The sequence below is a fragment of the Phoenix dactylifera genome, chromosome 11 (assembly GCF_009389715.1).
Source record: "Phoenix dactylifera cultivar Barhee BC4 chromosome 11, palm_55x_up_171113_PBpolish2nd_filt_p, whole genome shotgun sequence".
NCBI classification, from domain to species: domain Eukaryota; kingdom Viridiplantae; phylum Streptophyta; class Magnoliopsida; order Arecales; family Arecaceae; genus Phoenix; species Phoenix dactylifera.
The window spans coordinates 6,006,091-6,028,481 of NC_052402.1; the positions used below are offsets into that span (position 1 = coordinate 6,006,091).

General features: G+C 37.4%; 1 protein-coding gene across 7 annotated transcripts; it reads left to right on the forward strand.

Moving 5' to 3' along the window:
• Positions 1–1,614: 1,614 nt before the first annotated feature.
• On the forward strand, positions 1,615–21,844 carry LOC103711947 (tRNA-dihydrouridine(20/20a) synthase-like). 7 transcript variants are annotated; one of them, XM_039131389.1, is made up of 14 exons: positions 1,620–1,980; positions 2,393–2,493; positions 6,061–6,296; positions 6,393–6,519; positions 10,560–10,687; positions 10,780–10,849; positions 10,952–11,054; positions 12,469–12,586; positions 14,921–15,002; positions 15,877–15,938; positions 16,449–16,521; positions 16,599–16,682; positions 18,780–18,860; positions 20,936–21,157. In XM_039131389.1, exons 3-14 carry the CDS (start codon positions 6,097–6,099, stop codon positions 20,981–20,983), a joined length of 1,176 nt encoding a protein of 391 aa, XP_038987317.1. In that variant the 5' UTR covers positions 1,620–1,980; positions 2,393–2,493; positions 6,061–6,096; the 3' UTR covers positions 20,984–21,157. The 7 variants fall into 7 exon arrangements, with proteins under 7 accessions (XP_038987316.1, XP_038987320.1, XP_038987317.1 ...); XM_008798278.3 differs by lacking the exon at positions 20,936–21,157 and adding an exon at positions 21,531–21,844 and having other exon boundaries at positions 1,622–1,980; XM_039131390.1 differs by lacking the exon at positions 20,936–21,157 and adding an exon at positions 21,183–21,524 and having other exon boundaries at positions 1,622–1,980.
• The last annotated feature ends 547 nt before the right edge of the window (positions 21,845–22,391 follow it).

Here is a 22,391-nt window from a genome sequence, read left to right on the forward strand (position 1 = left end):
GTTATTTCTGTGGCGACAGATAAATGAGTTTTTTTTTTTTTTTTTTTTTTTTTTTTTTGCTTGTTGTAGCTTGATAAAAACTTGCAAGGTTCATATTGGGCTCAAGCCTGTTGTCATTAGACTAGGTTGTCAATAGGTTGGTTTTAGGCCCAAGGTTCAGAATTTGGACTTGGCCCAATCTAACTTGTCGACACAAGGGCATTTGCTGATGGTGAGAAGTGACTAATTTATCTGTTTTGATGATGATGGTGGTATTATCTCTATGGCCATGCCCCTTCATTTGTAAACAGGAAGTAGGGATTTGAATCTTGAGTGGTATTATCCTTCCAGCTGTTTGTCCCACGTAATTTTATTGCATTGGTTTTGGAGGTATAAGCCGAAATCACATTGCATAAGCATCCACGGACCATCGCAATGCTTTGTTCTAATCATATAAGGGTGGACTCTTTTCAATTCTTCAAAAAAAAGTCTTAAAAAATAAAAATACAGATATAATAATATTTAATTAGATCATCAATATATTAGATGTCTATATGATTTCTTAGATGACATTACTGTAGAAACTTATGCTATAATTGTGTATAAGTACGGGTGCTAGCTATAGGGCCAGGGTGGGTTCGAGATTCACTAATCCGGGAGTCGTACCTGTTATATTTCAGGTCTAACTTTCGTTCCTTACCTAGTGCATTAAAGGATCAGCTTAGCTCCAAGTTTGGCTAATAAAAAAATATATGAGTTTAGGTTGGGTCATAATTGAGTCTAGATACCGATCGCTGATCGAGTATCAAATATTCAATCCTAAAGAGTTAATCCACCTAAAACAATCCATGCTTTGAGAAGTTTATCAATAAAATATTCGGTACAAGCTATAAAAATTAAATCATGATCGACTAGTACTTTATAGTTACTATGTAACAAATTGACTAATAATTGTTACAAATATACACTTTAAGTCAAAGCCAAGTATAAATATAGAAACATGCTTTGACATGTTATTACTTATAAATTCTTTTTGCTTCTCTAAATTATAGTACAACGCTTCATACAGAAAGAGTTTAGAAATGCAAGTATATATAAATAAACTTATATATATATATATATATATATATATATATATATATATATATATATATATATATATGTGCGCGCGCGCGCGTGCAGGCATGAATATATAGACATGTAAATATTTAGAACAGTATATTTTAGACAAATAAAAGTTATTGTAATAGGGATGACGACGAGCAACTACTGCTTTGGAACATTCATAGGCTTTTGAGAGAATGTGGTTTTTTTCGAGCTATATGTCTATTGAAAGACAAATGGCGCTGCTGATTGAGTCACATGCATAATACTTAGAAAAATTTTTTTTAAGAAAATTATGAGTATGTTCTATTTTTTTTATTTTTTTCTAACTTTATTTGCTGTACTCATATATATATATATATATATATATATATATATATATATATATATATATATATATATGTTGTGTATATATATATATATATATATAAATATTGTAACCATTATGACGGCAATGAGGGTCAGTTATTGAAGCTTTGGTTTAAGGCACTGAGAGATATGAAACCTCCAAGATCCAGTGGGTTCATTTCCCAAATTCCCAATTTTCCCGCCTCTTCTTCTCCTGACTCCTCTTTCAACCCCTTTTGTCCTCTTTCTTCCGTTCCTTCGATGCCATTCCATCAGACCTCCGCCGCGCCTCCGTCGGGGCACCATCCGCCTCGCCGTCCGGCGACGTTCCCGCCGCTGACACTTCCTCTGGCCACCATCGCGCCGCCTCCCCCTTCTAACTCCGGTCCAGGTGGTCGCGGGCTCACCCAATTCGGGCCGGGCTGGACCGGGGAATAGGGCGGCCCAGCACGGATCACCGCCCATACCCAGCCCTAACCCTCATGAGTGGTAGTGCTCCATCTCACAGTCCCCTCCCCGACTCTTTCCTTCATCCTGGCGGAGCACAAGGTATTTTTTTCCTTTTTAATCTCAATCTCGTCTTCCTCGGCAAATTGGCTTGGCCTCACACTCCTCCATGTGAACCCTAACCCTAACGCTCTTCTTTTTCTCTTATTTTGCTTATGTTTTCTTTTCCCAACTAAACGTGCTCAGATAACAACAAAAAGCAACGTTTTTTTAGTTTATTTTGAATTTATATGGTGCATCTGTTGGTGAGATTATCATGTTGTTGTTCCCTCTCTGAATATGATACCAAGAACTGTTATTCTCGCTGTTTTGTTGCTGTAAATTCACTTGCGGCATTGGCTAAAACTTCTGGCTCTTCTTTCAGCTATGTCCAGTCAATATGCTCCATATTGATGTTACAAGCACTTGCAGTTTTGATTGTTTATGTTGGTCATAATGAACTGATTTGTTACAGATAAAAATGGAGAGGCTCTTGATTCTATTGTCAGAATCAATTGATTAAAATAAAATCTTTCAACACTGGGGAGGATCGAGGGAGCAAGTCTGAAGTATATGATACTTTACAATTTTCATAATTTATCTTTGTTGAGATGTTTTGAAATTTAGATGAAATATTTGAGAGTTTCTGTTGGCACTGGCATAATGAAGACATAAGATTTGGAGATATAGGTATCCTATGGCTTGTCTTTGTAGGTGTACTAGGCACCTGTTCTTCTGCTTATAAATGGGCATTTAGTTGCCAGTGTAATTTCTCTTGGCGAATGCTTCCGTAATTAAATTTTCAAGTTGCACTTTAGCTTATGCATGATAAAACATCATTTGATAATTCTCATTGATTGGTTTTTCAGCAGCCTAATCCAAATATTGGGATATGAATTTGGTAATCTATCCTTTATGTACGTTGAATTCTGTTGCACCTAGGAAGTAGGAATCTGTCACAAAAATTACCTGTTAGTGCATCTTCTTTTATGCATGCTATGCTTATAATTTATACTATTCGTGGGAGGGTTGCTCCCTTGTTGCATGAGCTTAAGTTATGCAATGAAAAAGGTAGATGATCTTCCTACCAAATGATATGTTAGCTTCTTAGTGACCAGCCTCCGTTGTTTTTACCAAAGTATCAGTGTGACTCCACTGAGGGCTTAATGTCAACAGTAAGTTGTAATAAAATTAAGCCATTTTCATACTTAGTCCATTGTTGATTCCATATTATCATGTTTGTGGATTATGTTGGAATTTTTATGTCATATAAGCTTTCTAAGTTTTAGGGTCTCGTGGAGACATTCATGTAAAGTGCCAATTTAATACAACTTTTAGTGAAATCATTATATTAAGTTATTGAACATATTTTATGGTGTCTATGTTCTTACATGGAACAAGTAGTTATACTTTAAATTTATGTTTCTTCGTTGCATTAAAGCTTTTTTATGATTAGTAGAATGATGGTTGACTTAAGCTCAAGACCTAGTGCCCTTTTATCTAGTATCCTTGTTAGCACTGAAAAATGAGTACCAATGTTCTTTATAGACAATAAGACCCTTTAGGAAAAAAAATAGATAGGTTTTTTTCTGTCTTTTGCTGTTTGGCTAATTCCATGATTCTTTTTTTTTTTTGTTTGAATAATAGGAAAAATTAACTTAGGAGAAATCATACCAAGGGGAAGAAGGGAGGGTGGAAGGGCATTGAATTGGTGTAGGGCAAGAAACGATAGTCATGTGTGGGTTGGGGGCACTTCTAAAGCAGAACACAAGGAAGCAAAGAGCAATTATTAGATTTTTTCCTCATGGAATCATGTATTTACTATGAGATGTTATAAATGAAAAAGCTCATTAAGACAAATTTTTAGGAATGCTTTTCCGTAAGATTTGCAACTCCCATGGAACACCAAATTCCCATGAAATAGTATGGGAATGATATTGTTTCAACAAGACAAACGCTGAATGTTTATCCACATGTATGGATGGAAGTGTGGTTGATAATTATCTTCTAGTTTGATTGGTCAATCCTTGATTAAAAGATATCCCCATCAAATACAAACTCTACATTGTTTCTGAATCAATTGGTTTTCAATTGTGGATTGCAAGGGCTTTACTAGAAGAGACCTTGGGCAACTAACGGAAAAATTAAATAGAAGTTGAATGTTTTTTTCATTGATCTGTGAGACGTAAGTGCTTCCTATGCAGTAATATTGATGGTAATTTGATGAGTTAAAATGATGTACAAAGTGGGTCTATTAGAAGCATTAAAAACACATATATGATGCAGCCTTGATGTAGATGCGGACAGTTGTTTCGGGTTACTTGTGAATTTTTAAAGTTTGATGAAGTACTTCTCTAACTGTATGCTGCATTGACAACCTACTGAAAGTGGATGGACATAATAACAAAAGAGAGTTAAAAAGAGGAAGAAGATTTCACAAAAAAAAAGAGAAGAAGATGAGAAAAATTGGAGATTTAGAGGAAAGTAAAGAGAAAAGGGACGCACATGGCTCCAAGGATAGTAAAATCTTGAACTATTTCCTGGCCTACAAATACAATTTATATAATAGTATATGACTCTGTTCTTAATCCCAAATCCTAGCAAAACTTCTAAAGAAAAAGGGCCATTGCCTAATTATGGTCTCGGCAATCTGAGGTCCTGGCAGCGGCGAATTGGGAATAGAGCTAGCCTTTGGCATTTTTTGGTATGTCCTAGGACTTGCACCCGTGCCATTGTGCTTGTCAGCCCAAGCCATGTACCATTGCAACAAGCAATGGTCCCTCTAGTAAAACTTGTAAGGAAGAGATTCTAAAATATCCTTCTTTATGATTAGCCTAAGGCTGTTCTTAGTTTAGAGTTAGAAGAGGGTTAAAGTGGAATAAGGCCCTTTAATCCGTTTATTCCAATATAACTTGCCAAATGCTAGAAAAATTGTCATTTATCCTGAGAGCAAAGTGGGCATTTTGAAAAGTTGGTAGTCTTATCTCTTCCATGTAACCTGGAGTGAACTACTCCATCCTATGATGGAAAAGCTACTCCAGAATATAGTCAATTAGGATCAGTTGATCCATTTACTCTGCATTAACTTTGCAACTAATTGCAGCATAAGAGTAGGAGAGAGAAGAGAGAGCTCAAGTGTGGAGGAGCTTCCTACAGATGCCTGTCATGACGAGAGGGGCAAATGCCCCTTCAAGCCCTCCTCTCCTCTTCTACAACCAGCTTTTTCAGTGGGTGCTGGCATCTTATTTGGTTTCTTATGTGGTACACAAGTTATGGCCACAAAAGTACCAGTTTAACACTATATGTGCATCTTAGATCATTTAATCTCCACAACCTGAAAAACCAAAGAGACTCAGATAAAAACAAAAATAACTACTTTGAAGAATAGCTGCGATCAATGGTTCCTTGAATCTGTATGCATCATGCTCTTCCATTATGTGTTTCTTAACCTCGAGCTACACTTGGAAGTCTTCGACTGATTCCATGCTGGGTATGTACCCAACTGCCTTCTTCACTACACCACGTCATCATTGGTGCTAGAACATATTTTTTCATGCCTGTTGAAGATACTTATGCGTGCATGGGATGCAAGGTACCAGACCATAATCATGACCATCCAGCCTTGCACCAACTACTTGGGGGATTCAGGGTTAAGTGTCTTTTATTATTGAGGAAGGTCTAGATATTGTAGAATATAACATGCTTGATCTTCCTATGTCAGAGACAGGAAAATCCTAACAGGATGGGGTTGAGGGCCTTGGAAGTTGGAAACATATTGAATAGGACTATAGAGATATCTTCTTGCATTAAAAATCACACGAACATGTTATTGTAAAATGACAAAGGCATTGAGCACCATCTCTTCCTATTAATAATGCCGCCTTTCATGCATTTTTCTGCTAAATTTATGATTTTCTCTAGCAGAATATTGCAAAGCCACTAGTTGACATAGTCCTTGACATCTTCCTTAAGATATCACTTTCACTTTCACTTTCGTTAGTACTACTTTCTGGATGATGCTGCAGCATTTGAGAGCTATAATTATAGTGCATGGTGAATAACTTACTTGAATTATGCTCCAATATTTAGTAAGTGCTGTAAATTTGTTTCTTAAGGAAGACTTTTGTTATCTGATTGGTGCAGGTTCTGCAGCAAACTCGTTATTGTTTCAATTAGATAATGAAGTCTACAGTATATAATCTGCTTTCTGCACTAGCTCCTCTTCACTATGATAACCTCACATACTGTCACAAGCAATCATTGAAGATACTTAATAGATTTTCTGGTCAGCATAAGAGATTTCATTCTCTTATGGGGAAAGATCCAGTTCATTTGGAAAAAAGAATGGTTGATGGACAGTATCTTCCTCCTTGGTTCAGGTGAAGATGCTCAGGTTGCACCCGAAGTACTAGTGTTGTAGTGGACATTCTAGGATGAATTAAACTAACTTGAACCATGATTCCTCTGTTTTGCAGTGTTGCTCCAATGATGGATTGGACGGATAATCACTATAGGACTCTTGCTCGACTCATATCAAAACATGCATGGCTTTACACAGAAATGGTTGTGGCAGAAACCATCGTTCATCAAAGGAACAACTTGGTCAGAATGATACAAGTTTGATGAATTCTATTCTGCGGCACATTTAATATTAACCGTTTCATGCTTATTTATATGTGGTTCTTCGCAGAACACTGGAAAACCAAGTAAAATATGATTAGTTATATAATAATGCAAATTTGTGGAAGTGTCGCATAAACTTAGAAGGTAAGGCTTTAGGGACATAAGTTTGCAAATCTTTGTTTGATTACTATACATTGAAAACAAAGTTTTAAATAGTGGTTCCAACATGTACCTTCTCTTCATCAGAATAATATGATATCCAGATGGTTCCGGTATTGATGGTATTTATCAAAATTGATAGCATCAAAAAGAATGAAAAACAATTAGTACCAATCAGTATGGTCAATATGGTATCATTGGTACAAACCAGCATGATAGGTGCATACCATTAAAGATGGTTTCTACATCTCAGGATGGTATGATGCCAATAGTACCTTTGTGTTCTAGTGGTTTTTGAATCAATGATTGAAAATATGTTACCAATGAGCATCTTCATGATGTGAACTTCCTTTTTCTATTGGATCCAAGATGGCATCCATAGTATAATGCTCAACAAACATTATATGCTTTACTTGACATACTTAGTGAGAAATGCTTCTAGTAATTGATGTTTGGAGTAACTCGTAGCACATTATTGTCAAGTACAGTGGTGAATAAGAGAGGTGTCGATCATCCCACAAATAAAAGATATCTGAATGCAATAATGACATACACTACTACCCTATTGATGTAATCCATTCGCCAATCCTTCAATTTAACCTTTTGCACGCCATATCCTAGAGCTTATAGTTGGCAGAATCAACTTGAACCGCCCGATTCGGAGCGTCCCGAGCTGCACCGGCGGCTTACTGGGACCGTTCCGGCAAAGAATCTTAAACGCCGCACTGGAGAAGGAGAAGTAGAAGGAAAAAGAAGAAAAGAGAGCAAACGGGGGAAGGGAGGGAGGCCGATGAAGGGCCAGCGGAGGCCGACGCTGGTGGAGTGGCGGAGGGCGCGGCCGATTTGCCGACTTCACTTAAAAATTGCAAAATTTTTAAGGTCGGACCCCTGTTTCAAGCAAAACAGGGGTTCGGCCGCAGCCTCTGCCACCCGCACCAGCGCAGGCCCTCTATCGGCCTCCCTCCCTCTCTTCTTCTCTCTCTCTTTTCCTCTCTTGTTCTCCCTCTCCCTCGTCTCTTCTATTGTGTCGGTACAGGCCCGCATACGGGCTCGGCACAGCCCGATGCGGGCCTGTACCGACTCATTCCGTGCAATTGGTACGGTGCTCGATATTGGTTCCGCTGACGTTGCTAGAACCAACCTATTAAGTCAGCACAATAAATGCAATTAACTTGCAGTATAGTAATGAAATCATGATTTCATGCCTTGCCTTTTTGCATTGATTATAGATGTACATTTTTGGTTGATAAACTAAATGGTATCGAACAAATTGTAGTGAAAACCTATCATTTTGCTAGTGAGGATGCTATGCTAGACTCAGAGTAAGTCCATGAACATCTATTTAACCTTTTAATGTATGTTTTATTTTTTATGTATATTAATCAGTTTTTAACTATTTTTATAGAATTTGCTCAGTGCCTACTTCTGTAAGTGTTACCGGTCTCCTGGTTGCTTCATAGCTCATCTACCTTTTTAGATCGCTAGTTCTCCATTAACCTACTGGGACCAAAACTTTTGGTGGTAGGTTGACGAGTGGTATCAGCCATTGAATTACTTTTAGAGTTGTCTCATGTCCCTCCATCTCTCTTGATCCAGTTGGGAGAGCTCCATAGTTCCACTATGGTCTTGATGAATAGTCAATTCCCACTTTGGAGAGGAGACACTTAGTGCTGGACCTTCTTGCAAATCGATGCATTGAGCTGAACAAGATACACTATATTTTATTTTTTACCAACAGAATTTATTAATGAAAAGTATCATCTTTATGATCAAGGAATGCCGTACCGGTCCGTACCGGCCGGTACGGGCCGGTACGTACCGGTCCGGTCCCTGACCGGTACCGGACACAGATGAAAACCGGTATTTCCGGTTTTCTTCTGTGAACCGGCCGGTACCGCTTGGTACCGGCCTCGTACTGGTACTGGTGCCGGTACGGTGTTTTTTTTGGGGGGGGGGGGAACCACAGCGCCTCGCTGTTTTTTTTTTTTTTTTTTTGATGGGAAAGAAAGTGGTCCGGACCGGTACGGTACCGGTCCGGACCGGTACCGTACCGGTCCGGCCGGCCACCAGTACGCCGATCCGGACCGGTACGGCGGACCTTGTTTATGATAAATATTACTGTAGAAGGCTTTTGAGGCAATATTTCTGCAAGCTCTTTAGTGTTGGTGTATTCTTTTCAACTCCAGCATTTTTCTTTTTGTTGATAGTCATAGTTTACAGAGTATGATTCGCTTGTGTCTATGAAAGTGATGGTTGAATGCCTAATGGACCTATGTTAGGACTTTTTGCTTTGTAGTTTTGGATCTCTATGCTGGCTGGTTGTGCATGCAATTCGTCCTCTCTTGATCTTAATTTAGATATTTTTTTTCCAAATATGGTTTGAAGTGGTTATTGAGGCTTCAATAGGTCTTTATTTTATGATTTTATTTTATATTTGAATATTAATTAGAGTGCTAAGAAGGATTACTATTCACTCCAAGGATGGCACATCGAAGTAGTTGGTCGTGCTACTTTTCTAATTTCCATGCTAAAGGAATATCTATGTTTTTTAAAATCATAACATTAGTTAGGCAAGTTTCTGTTCATATTCGTGTTGATGAGATAGTTGTGTGGCTATACCGATCGAGAAATAATTATAAGATCACTTTCTATCTCTAGAATTGGTTTGCAAGTTTTAATTTCATATCTACTCAAATTTCATTCACTTGGAGGGTATTATTGGTGGTGTTGTTTTGTTTGTGCTTGACTAGTTTTGTTGGTGCATTTTTGTTGAAGAAATTTAGGGTTATAATGAACCTTCCACTTTCCTTGGAGTTTTTGTTATCTTGGTTCGATACAACCATTCTTATTTTTGCATTATTTTCAACTTGTGTCTAGTTTTTTCTTAGAACAAATAAGGGCCTCTGTGGGAAATCCAGCAGGATTAGGCCGGATTTCCTGCAGAAATCGGGCCTATTGGCCTGCCTCTCCCATATTCTTCTAAAGGCCCATCCTTGTCTTAGCTTAAATCCAATCTGTGGGCTGCTGGTCTGTAGGAAAAAAAAAAGACCCATGGAGGTCCTTTTTTACCTCCCACAAAATTTGGGCGTCAGAGGTATTGGGTTGAATGAGCCCTACCCAAATAGACTGCCTACTCTATGAATCCAATAGGAAATCTAGCCCAATCTTGCCGGATTTTCCAAAGAGGCCCTAAATGATGACTATTTGGGGTGTATTTAGCTTTTTCTTTTTCCTAACTCATATGGACATGACTTATATCAAATTTTCTGTATCAATTCAGAACAAATATGCTTATGGTTAATATCCGATTAGCATCCATATATTTTTATAATGAATATGGATATGATTATTATCCAATTTGCAATTATATCCATTTAATATGAATATGAACATAAATTTTGGCATTGATAAAAGTATCTCGTGCTGGCAATGTGCTGGCTTGGCATTGACACAGTAAGCACCATTCTATTACTTGACATGTTTGGCATGCACCAGATGGCTCCACGCAAAGCAATGGCACAGCCGGTAACATTGTTGTATTATGGTAAGGCACTGACATGTTTCATGCTGTGCCATGTCACGCCGCTAGGCACTTTGGTCCATGAATTTTAGTATATGTTTGATATATGTATTTGTACAAATTTCCATTGAATAAGAGAGGATATGGTATGAGGGTACCTATATTTGATTTATTTTCATCTCTAACTAGTGAGGTCCATATTGTTATATATTCATACATCTTTGCATGTTACGAGGTTTAGTAACATATAATGCTATCTGCTTTTGATAAAAAAAAGTGCTTCTTCTGATTTTTGGACATTAAACAAAATTTATGTTTGTATTTCACTTAAAATTTTCAGGATAGATTTTTGGCATTTTCTCCAGAGCAGCACCCAATTGTTCTACAACTTGGAGGGAGTAATTTGGAGAACCTAGCAAAGGCAGCTGAATTTGCAAATGCTTACTCTTTTGATGAACTTAATCTAAAGTTCATATCAAACTTCTCCCTTTATTTGTCATACCTTTTGAACCTTTTCCATACATGTGATCCTGGATTTTTTTTTTAAATAATTGTATCAGCTGTGGATGCCCTAGTGGAAAAGTTGCAGGTCATGGTTGCTTTGGTGCACGTTTAATGTTTGACCCAAAGGTTTGTTAGCCGATGCTTATGGAAACTGAAGTTCAGTGAAAGTAAAGCTGTTTCTTCTTCTCTTTATTAATTTTTATTACATGTTTGTCGGCACAAGTGAAGTTTGTTGCGGATGCTATGTCAGCCATTGCTGCCAATTGTAGTGTTCCTGTCAGCGTGAAGTGCAGAATAGGAGTAGATGATCATGATTCGTACAATGAACTCTGTGAGAAACTTTCTTGCTTCCTTTTTTCTTTTTTCCTTGTTTTTAACAGTTTTACATTCCCAATCCAATGTATAAAGAAAGACACTCATAAGCTAAATTTATATTGAATTGTAGACAAACTTCTGGGGTCGCTGCAACTAAACTCTAATAGTAGTTTGTGCAATCTTGCTAAATGGTTCATTTGTTTCAAGAGATGAAATGCAATTTTCTCTATATAAACTTGCTATTGTTCTTTACATGTATTACATCAGGCTGCTGCTTGCTTTATGATTGCTATTTTGCTAAGCAGCCAAAGCTTTGTAAAGGATGTTCTTTTGACTATCCATAAGGTGCAATATATTAATAATCTCTAAAGGTATATATACTTGTTGATATCAATACATATACCCATAAAATTTATCCAGTCTATGCAATTTGAAGTTCAATATGGTAAAAATAGAAGCTATCTTGCAAGATTGTATACTTGTATGCATGCTGAGGTCATTGGAGTACTAGTGACAGTTTTTTTTATACATAAGAACAGCACTGACATGCTATTATTCTTGTTTACACATCTTAAGTCTATAGGCTATGATGGTTGAGATCAGGGTCGGCGGAATCGGTACCGGGCACCGTACTAGTTGCTTGGCGACACGAGTCGGTACAGGCCCATGTCGTGCCATGCCGGACTTGTATCGACATAGTAGATGAGATAAAGGAGAGGGAGAATGAGAGAGAAAAAGAGAGAGAAGGGGGAGGCCGACGGAGAGCCAGCGGAGGGCCAGGGAGCTGCCGCGCGGAGGAGGCGGAGGTCGGAAAGCCTTCGAGAAGCTGTGGAAGACAGGCTCCGCTCCGGTCCCTTGTTTCGAATGAAACAGGGGACCGAAGCGAGCCCCTCTTCTGCGCAGCGGCTCCTCGGCCTCCGCCGGCCGGTCTCGATCTTCCTTTCTCTCTCTCTCCCTTCCTCCCCCGCTCTCTCTTTTTCTCTTTTTTCTTCGTCTTCTCCCCCTCTGGCGCCGGTCTCGTTTTCGTCGCTAGAACTGTCTCGGTCCACAGCCGGTACGCTTGGGACACCTCGAATCCAGCTGTATGGGACGGTTCCGCCAACCTTAGTTGAGACGCTCTAATATACTCCCGGGTGTTTTCTCGAATATGCAAATGTATTATTATGAAGAAAGGTATACTCATTATTTTTCCAATAAAAGCAATGATTGTTTGGTTGCGGTGAGTTTAGTCATCTCGACAACTTAAATTGTATTATTTTCTTCTAGCCTTCTGGTCATTGCAATAATACCTGATGCAAGACCTTTGTAACTGCAACTCACAGTATCATATCAGCATACCACATGAATCTTTTTATATCTTGTCAAGCATAGTATATTAGTATTTATTGTCATGGAGATCATTTTGAACTTAAATGATTTCTTTCGTCCAGGTGACTTTGTTTATGCAATTGTTTCTAACTCGCCGACTAGACATTTTATTGTACATGCACGGAAGGCATTGCTCAGTGGCCTCAGTCCTGCTGAGAATCGGAAGGTTCCTCCTCTAAAGTATGTCTATATAAATGGTAGTTGTTTTAATTTAAGCATGGTTTACATCTTGTATGGGAGGATATTACTACATTCTTTATGATTGTGAACTACTGATGAAATTTATTATTTTGCTGAGTTAGTAGTGCTTAGCACTGAGATACATATGAAGTGTAATGTATGACTTACAAAGCATGACTAGGTCTTTAACACCTTGATGTACACTATTTTTGATGTTTTTACTAGATCTACTGGTTTTGTACCTAAAGTGGAAGGGGAGTCCAGGAGTGGATTTGACATTTAGAACACAGAGCACTTAGGAAGCATGTGTGGGAGTGAGTTTCTTTAGAGATTCCGAAATGGGTTTGTCACCTTGGATAGAAGTTTCCTGCTATGAAGGTTTAATGTGTTAATCTTGTATTTTTAATGACAGCTATCATTGGAAATTATTTTTTTTAATGAAAAACTCAAATTAGTTGTTGCTTTGGAGATTCAACATAACACATTAGAGTGTCAGATGCAAACCCATCTAGCATTAAAAAGCTTTGTTTTAATGGAAGTTGCACAATAAAACCCTTAGTTACATGAAGTGGGAGTGGGTGCAGAAGCAAATTTGAGTCTGGGTGCAGGGTACCAAGTCTCTTAAGAACGTGCTTGGTATTGCTTAAAGAAAGTGTTTTTGCAACTTTTGAGCAAACAGGCACTTTCCCAAAAAATAACATTATGCGGGAAGTGCTTCTACAAGAAGAAAAGTCAAAAAACCACTTCAGGAGAAGCTAAAATATCTAACTTCTGGCTTCTCCTTTTTTAAGAAAGGAGAAGCAACACCATAAATGCCCTAAGGGAAGCAGGTAATGAATTTTCTGGGAGATTCCGAAGTGGGTGCAGTGGCTTAAATAGCAGTTTTCTGCTGCTAAGATACTAAAGATAGTACCTACTACCTAATTCCATTTTAAAAATGTTGCCATAGATTTAAGGACTTTAACCTATTGTCCCAGTCTTTGAATATGTAATTAGTAACCCATCGAGAATGCAAATGACCTCAGCAAGCATCAGGGACCTATCACCGGGCTACAGATGGCATTGCGAAATTGTAAAACAAATAAAACCTTCATCATCTTGCTAGTCTCCTTTCTTCTAATAATATATAAGGTTGGCTTCTTGTTGCTTTATATATGAAGAGGATTTAAAGCTTATTTTGCAAACTTTTGAGGATGAGCATGGTAATCGGATACGTTGGGAGATTACCAAGGGTCAATTTTCTTACTTGGAGAAGTTTTATGGATATATGTGTGGTGGTTGGCTAACGGAATGCAATTCAAGAAGTAACACACTTAGATTTTTACTAATTGTTCATTTGACAATCTTTTACATTGTGTGGTCAGCAAGTGGTCTAGATTCTTGCTCAAGATTCTTGGGTCGTTTTCATTGTTTATTGTTGCCATGGTCGTGATTAAGATCAAGAAATGTCCTATCTATCAGGATTTGATGCTGAAAAAGGTCTACAAATTGTGGAATGGGGTTTGAGGAATCTGCTTGAACATACAAGGGGAAGCAGGCATGTTATGGAACAAGTTGTTTAGAGAATACACAAATAACTAATTTCTTATTTGCTTCCGGAGCAAAGCTGCAATTTTGATGAATTATTCTCTGGTTTAGTTCAAGGAATATGATTTTATTCCTAATTGCTGTTATCCCTTATATGACATGCTTGATTACTTGTGTATGTTCCTAAAATCACTTATAACCTTAATCCTCCCACTCTACATGCATATATATTCAACAATTTGTTATATCTGATAAAAAGACAAAAAACGAAAAAAGCAGGGAAAAAATATTATAGATCAATCATATGGTCATATGCATTGAACTTTCTGATCGGTCCAGAAATTTTATATGCAAACACTATTCAAGTATTTCTTTCATTTAGATTTAATACATAATTATAGTTATTTTCTTGGATCTTTTCTAGTGTCTAATTGACTTTGAGATTTTTGTGTAAAATATTCAATTTATTAGATTAGTTAAGATAGTGAGTACTTTTTCATACCATTTGTGTTGGGTTTACGAATTTGTTGGAACTAAAAGTCATGAAGTAAGGTGCCTAACTGAATGAAAAGTAGTTATCTAACAGACTTATGTTATTGGAATTGAATTATGTTAAAGAGCAGTTACATTGTTCATATATTCTCGTGCATCTTAGATCAGTATATCATATTCTTTAAATTTATTACTTCGGGATATATGTACATATGAATGTATGGTGTGTGTGTGTGTGTATGTATCTATATATTTATCTACATATATTCTTTGAGAAATAAGGGGCTATCTTCTAATGAACCTTCTTTTCCCCAGATATGAGTACTATTTTGCCTTGTTGCGTGACTTCCCAGAAGTACAGTTTACTATTAATGGAGGCATCACTGGCATTGATCAGGTAAATCTGAACCACTCTAATTGCCACATTCTTGTATCCTGAAACAGAGATGGTGCAACTATCAAACCTGAGTTAGCTATCGTTTGTGTTGGAGAGATTACTGCAGTTCGCTACATGAATCATTGCCTAATTTGTATTAGATGCTTTCACTGTATGTTGTTTGTTTGGTTGTATTACTAATAAGGTAGGTTTCATTTCATACTGCTTCACTGTCAGATACATTTCTTGTTTAGACGATACAACCCTTTTGACTTGGCAGTTCTCATCTAAAATTCTTTCTGATCATAGGGTCACATGTCTACAAATTTAAGCTATGCATCTCATCTTGCCTCCTCACCCTTTTTACTTGCTCTGACATTTGTCCTTTCACTGCCTTCTTTTATCTGTAAGCACGTTAAGGCTTAAGGTATCTGTGCACCTGAACATAGCCAACACTCTGATGCTTTCATCAGTTTAGTGAGACATCATCGATCAATGTGATATTCAAAGGTTGTTGCATGTTTCTCTTGATCACCATTATCTCTTAGTTGTTAACAATCATTTGTGAGGAAACTATTTGCTTGCCTCCTTAGCAGGATTTTAGTGCCTAAGTATGAAGCTTTTCTATTTTCTCATGGTTGCACAAACATTATATGTACTGCATTAGTAGAGTTACACATGTCTTCCTCTTCATTTCCTTTCCCCCCATGTAGTTAAAATTAAAGATATATGTTACTAGAACAGTTCTTTGTGACCTTGAGAGTTAATAAGCTCTGTATATCTTGTTAGAAGGGACCACTAACTTCTTCTATGTAGTCTTTTATGGCTTCAATTCTTTCAGCCAAGCATTCATGGATTTGTAAAGTCATCCTTTCTGTCCTGTAACTTATAACAGGTAAATGCAGCCCGAAGACAAGGAGCCCATGGGGTCATGGTTGGCCGTGCTGCTTATAATAAGTACGAAGAATGGACGCCATTGCGCAATGTTCTTTTCCTTTGGATCTTTTTTTCTTCTTGTTAACTCCACAATTTTGATTTAAACCTATGCATGGCACTTCAGTTTTTTCCTTAGGTATAGCTGATGATTACATCCGGTGCTTCATTGAGTAAATGAATAACTTCTAGACATTTATACATCTTATTGCCAAGTCAAGAACTGTTTTCATGTTACCTGGTTATTAGAACTCGAAAAATGTACTATTAAGAACCGATATTCCCTATTAAACTTCTAAATTCTAGCATAGACCATTTAAATGCATATACATTCTGGAATTTTCAAGTGCATATGTTTCAAATGAATGAATGGGACAAAGTGATGAATGCAACACATGGGAGCGCACACTCCCTGTTTCCCCTATTATTACCATATGCTGATTTGAGACTCAAGTCTTAGCAGAATTTCTAGTCATGAAGTTTCCTCCTTTTTTTTTTTTCTGAAAACAATAACTAACAAGTATGTTTCTGCAGCCCATGGTCCACTCTGAGACATGTTGATAGTGCTGTATATGGTATCCCAACTTCTAGTCTTTCACGTCGCCAGGTTTGTTAACAATTTCAATGACTTAATGTTAGAATATTAGTGCTAGCCTCTTACTGACAGTCATCTACTTGATTTAGATCCTTGAAAAGTATCAGATGTATGGTGATTCTGTTTTAGGGAAATATGGACCTGGCAAACCGAGTATTCGACAACTTGTTAAGGTTTGTAGAGAATTTTTTTAAAAAAGTAACTGGGATAAGCTTATGTGCCACTTCATATTGTGAATTGGATTGGTGTGTGATGCAAGTGTGCCTTCTCAAGAGTGGAAATATAGAGCAACAAGCTATCAAAGTTGAGTCAGCTATGCTCATTTCATATTTTCGAAGTAGCTATGCTGCTACAGTATTCTTTATATTGAAGTATTAGCATCCTCGCAATTCTGTTGCTTCACTAAGGATATTCATATTCTAATTCATTAAAAATTGCTTTGCTTAACTACAACAATATGCAAATATCTTAGAACTTGGTACAAGTAGGACTGAAGATGGAAGAATTACGAAAGTAGGACTGAAGTCCTCTTTTCTTTCATTGATTATCGAAAACTAAGGTACACAGCCTTTGTTTATAATGGCGAGGTCCCCCCTTGCACAATTTGGATTGGATTCCTCTTCCTAGTTTTAATAGGATTCTAACCTAAAATAGATATGAGTAATAGAAATAAGCTCGAAAAAGTTAAAATTCTTCAGAAGGCACATCTTGGCTTCTGCATCAACTCTGCCTTCTGTTGCTCCACTTGATTATTCTCGGATTGGGAGATACACCCGGTCAAAGTCTTATTTGAAAAGAAAACTTTTGGTTTGACCTGTCTCTTTTAGGCCCTAAATGATTGAATTTGGTTCTAATCGCTAGGAGCGCCGCCCCCTAAAGGGCATGGCTTCACGGCATAGATCTCGAAAAGTTATCTGATTAAAAATAAAAGATCATCTCAATCGGACGTCGTATGGCCAAGTTATGGCCTCTATTAGTTTGGCTTGCAACTCGGCTTCTCGATACGGCGGATCTTGCTCTTGAACTTTATCCAGCCTTACCCATAGTAGGCAAAGTGGTCCAATCAAGTCTGGGGATCCTCTTAGATCACTTCTACAATGGGCCTTGCAACTCACAGCAATACCTCGTACTTCATTTTCCACTTTTGAGCTGCAAGTTTATGAAAAGCAATATCCATTAGGGAAATGTTGCTGAACTGTCTATATACTGAAAATTTATTCACCCTCTGGAACTCCTTATTTCCAACAAATTGTATACATATAATGGTAAAATTGTCCATTTTTATGTCAACCATCGTAGTAGGAGCACATGCTGATAATCTATCTCAGCCATTTGTAGTGAAGAAGGCCATGTGCTATTTCTTGGAGCAAAATAAATGTATTTGGAGATAACGTGTTGTTTGCTTACTATCCCTTTATATGAACTGTATCTCTTTAATTGAGGAAAACCATAAACTGTAGAAATAGTGGAATTTTAAAGTTAAGTGTATTTGATCCATTTTTTCAGGAATACCCATAGCTTGGAGGCCACATAAAGTATGGACCTCTCGTTTGTATCAAAAGCGTGGGCCATATCAAGCTCCCATGCTATTTTCTCCCCTAGTTTTTGTCAGTTAGGTGAAGCAGCTCCCAACCCATAGCCACAAATTGCTAAGAGGTAACAAGGTTGAATAGCTGGCGCACAAGCAACTAGTTGCTGTGTTTGCCAGAGCCCATTAACTTGTCTAAAATACATCCTTCAGTTGAAGCGATGAGATATTAGTTTAAGTGATATACATTTGGCATTACATGTCGAATGGAAGAATCCACTTATTATATTATGGAAAAATCCAATTTATTAACTTCTTTTCGCCACTTTAAATATATTATGTTGACTATGGAATAAAAAAAAAATCTACATTAATACTTGAGAGATTATCAGCCTTTAGTACTCCTTTTTGGACATGTTCATGACTTCTTCAGTTTATTAATGACTCGCTTCTTACCCCTTGTAACCATCAAATATTCAGAAATCTCAATGCATTTGACTCGAGTGCCTTTGGGGCCATATTGGCCTATAAGTCCATTATCAGATGCAACTTACCATGCATATCTCCATTTTACAAAACCTTTAATATATAAATCTGACCTTGTTCAATGTCATAATGGTCAAACTGATTTTATAGCTAGTATTTGTGTTGTTGTCTATAATGTGAAAATTTTTATACTATCTCACATGATTTTTTTTCTCCCAAATGAGAGCTGTTGATGTTCCTTCTAACTTTGATGCAGCCATTACTGAACCTATTTCATTCAGAACCTGGAAATGGTTTGTGGAAACGCAAGGCTGATGCTGCATTGCGCCGCTGCAAGGTATGTTAGAAAACGTCTTGTACAAATTGTATTTTTGTATAATCATATGTTTATGTTTGTATATATGCACATGAATCTCACATGACTTACAAAAATCCTTCTAAAGTGGAAAATGTGATGAGCCTTCTAGATCTTAGGGTTCACATTAAAACCCGTATAGAATCATGTGAATCTCACATGCCAGAACATTAAAGTTTCCAATGATTAAGAGAGTAGTTTTGGAAATTTAATTACTATGGGTTCGTACTTACATTGTTCTCATGTGCTTGCCAGTGAATATCTCAAACAGCATGAGCTATTTGGTCTCCCTACAGCTGCACAAAATCCTATTTATCTTGAATGACTTGTCAGGGGTCGCTGACCTCCTAAACCCAGCCTAAGCTGACACAAACAGGGTTGGACATGGTTGGGCAGTGCTCAGACCTGACCAGTATGGGTCCGAATGTGATAAATGTGATCCTGAGATCAAATTAAGCCAAATCTATAATTAAGCCCCAAGGAGTCTGAGATATGGCCTGATTATGGGTCTTGAGCAGATTCAATGTAATAAGTCAGGTTTAAGCATGAACATGGTGCTGATTAACATGTAAATTGTTGTGTGTTTGCGTATACATATACATATACATATACATATACATATACATATACATATACATATACATATACATATATACATATATATACATCTACACACACACACCCCCGCACGCACGCACGTGTATATATATATATATAGAGAGAGAGAGAGAGAGAGAGAGAGAGAGAATCTTCTCATGATGTCATATTACCATGTGTTCACTACAAGCAGGCTTGTTTACTGAGATATATGATAAAAAGGATTTTAAGCATGAAACCTTATACTTTTATGCACTATACTGGTATTCTAAGTATTCAAACATTTGAAACTATTGTGTTGTCCTAAGATATAAACAATGTCCCTAAATCACTTTTTTTGTTCAAATTGCTTTCACTTAATAACTGCATTATATCTTGTACTGGTTATTGATCTTCAGCCAGTTTGACTGAAGATTGCTTGCTAAATATAGTCATTATTCACTAGCATTCAAGCAAGAAACCTGGGAAACATGGATCCTCCACTGACCTGATACATTGCATGACATGATAATGTTAATTTACTCTCATCCTTCTCATAAATTGAGTTAAACTCCGATATGATTTTAGCTTCACCTTTTTTTTGTATGTATGTGTGTTGATTTCAGCTTCAGCATGAACCAATTCAAAACAAAGTTGATTTTGGAGTTTCATCTGAAACTATTCATATAGATTAGTTTCAGATTAAACTCCAAAATCAACTTTGTTTTGAATTGGTTCATGCTGAAGCTGATGTGATTTAGTTTTGGACCCTGTGGAATGAGAATGATTAAATGGTCTTTTATTTTTTTCTTTTAATGCGACATCTGATCATGGTTGTTTAACGTATCATCACCCTTTCCTTTTCTTACTTCTTAAGCAGCTAGAGGCATTCTTTAGCTTTTGAGGACAGTGCATTTATCATCTTTATGAAATGAACTACGGAATTCATGGAATTCATGGCCCTTTATTTTTTTTTTTAAATATTATTCTATGTTCTCTTACTAAAATCCAATTTGTAATGAGACAAGCAAGGGATGTTCATCTATTCAAAAATTAGGGTAGATAAATTAGTTTGCTTGTGCATATGTAGTGTCCTAATGAAACATCTACAGGTAGTATTTTGTCGCTTTCTGCAGTCTTTCTTGTCCTCTCCCTGTTCTCTTTTTTATGTCACATGCGTATGAAACCTCTTCTCAGCAAAACCCATGGTCTCAATACATAAGTTACCTTTTTCTAATTTTGTTTTATTTTTTGTCTTTTTAACTTGAAGCAATTGCTGTGGTCCATGCGAATCTGGAGGGTTTGGACCACTAGTAACTTAAGTCTATGTCGAATGTGTGAAGATCCTCACCCGGGCCTTGCACAAGCCAACACCTTTTCACATAAACCTAGTTAGCCATTCCGTCTGGTTCAGTCTATAGTATTGATTGCAAGGTACCATGCTTATATTGTTCTCTGAAATGTCACTAAAATTTGTTCAGGCAAGGTTCATCATATGCAATATCCAATCTCTGGTTCATGTGCAGTGAGCTCCACTGACTGGACAATGAGATGGTACTTAAAATGCCTACTGTATTGGTATATGTCATTATTGTACATCTTCTCATGGCCTTAATTCCAATCTAGTTGGGTTGGCTTTACAAATCCTCAAAACGCCAAAGTTTTCCTATTTAGGGTTGCCTCTGATGTTATTCCAATGCTGTGTCTTTTCTGATATTTGTTCTGCAGTATATTTCTCAATGAAGTTCATTGCTTTAGGATGGTAAGGGATGGAGTAAACAACTGATATAATGCTATATCGGTATTATGAGGGCTGGGGTATTGTGCTGCTCCAATTCACTCCATGTAGGCCTCACAAGTCACCAATCTTTGATGCATGAAGAGGTGTCTTATCTGGTGTTACTTCCAATTATCTTTCACCACCAGTTCATTCATTTGTTCTCTTTGTTGTTTTTTTCAACTCTTCCGGTGTTTGTGGTGGTTGTGATTTGGCCATTGCTGTTAACTTGTTTTTTGTGACGAGGAAGGCATGTTGTACTTGAGTATTGACAACTTTCTTTGGATCTTGGACCGCAGACAATTGAGTGTTTTCTTGAAGCGACCTTGGATGCCATTCCTGACTCTGTTTTGGATTCAACCCTTCACAGAAGCCCATCAGATTGGGAAGGGAGTTTTGCTGATATTGATGGCATGTTACCTCCTCCATATAAATTAAGTTTGCAGCAGTCAATGAGTGTATCAGCTTGTCTGGGCATCTCAAATTGAGCCTAATTCCCAGGCATGTATTGTATATTAAATTTTATATAATCATTTGAAATGCTGGTAAAGGTGCAGACAAAAATTGTATTCTGGATACATTTTTGCAATATCCTTATTTAACATGGCAAAAATGGTCATAAGGAAATTTAACCATCAAATCGAATCGGTGAGAGCTTTAGCCTTGTTCGATAGGAACTCCCCAATTTGGTTAGTTCTAATGGAATTATTGAACAAGAAGAATGCATTCTAAGTGCCTTATGTTATTGCAACATTTGGGCAAAAATCTTATAATGACCTTCGAGCAGAAATAAGATCTTTTGCTTGGGAATCAACTTTGCCAGAATTGAGAATCTTAGAAGAAATAAGCTTAAACCTGATTGATCTCTTACAACAACGAAGACTCAAGAAAGAAATCATCTTAAGAAAGTGCTTGTAATGGCATATTTTGAACTTAAACATCAGTTGCTGTTGTAACAGAGTGTGAAAATCGTGAAGAGGGCCATTGAGGTGGTAGCCCAATGGAAGCGTGACCTTGCTTCCAACCAAGTGGTTCCGAGTTCGAAACGCACGGACGTCGATTAACTTGTAGAGATCGGATGCTCCGTGCTCGGACACGAGGCTCGGTGGTGTCAGGTGTGACGTACTCATACGTGGTATTCGTACCGGAGCCCAGAGGGA

Bases quoted from the DNA above. Each gene is read 5' to 3' on its own strand.
- LOC103711947 (XM_008798278.3), top strand. From the start codon at position 6,097: ATGAAGTCTACAGTATATAATCTGCTTTCTGCACTAGCTCCTCTTCAC. The intron at 11,055-12,468 runs GTGAGAAACTTT...TCTTTCGTCCAG, and splicing joins TGATTCGTACAATGAACTCT to GTGACTTTGTTTATGCAATT. The intron at 16,683-18,779 runs GTTTGTAGAGAA...ACTTTGATGCAG, and splicing joins GTATTCGACAACTTGTTAAG to CCATTACTGAACCTATTTCA.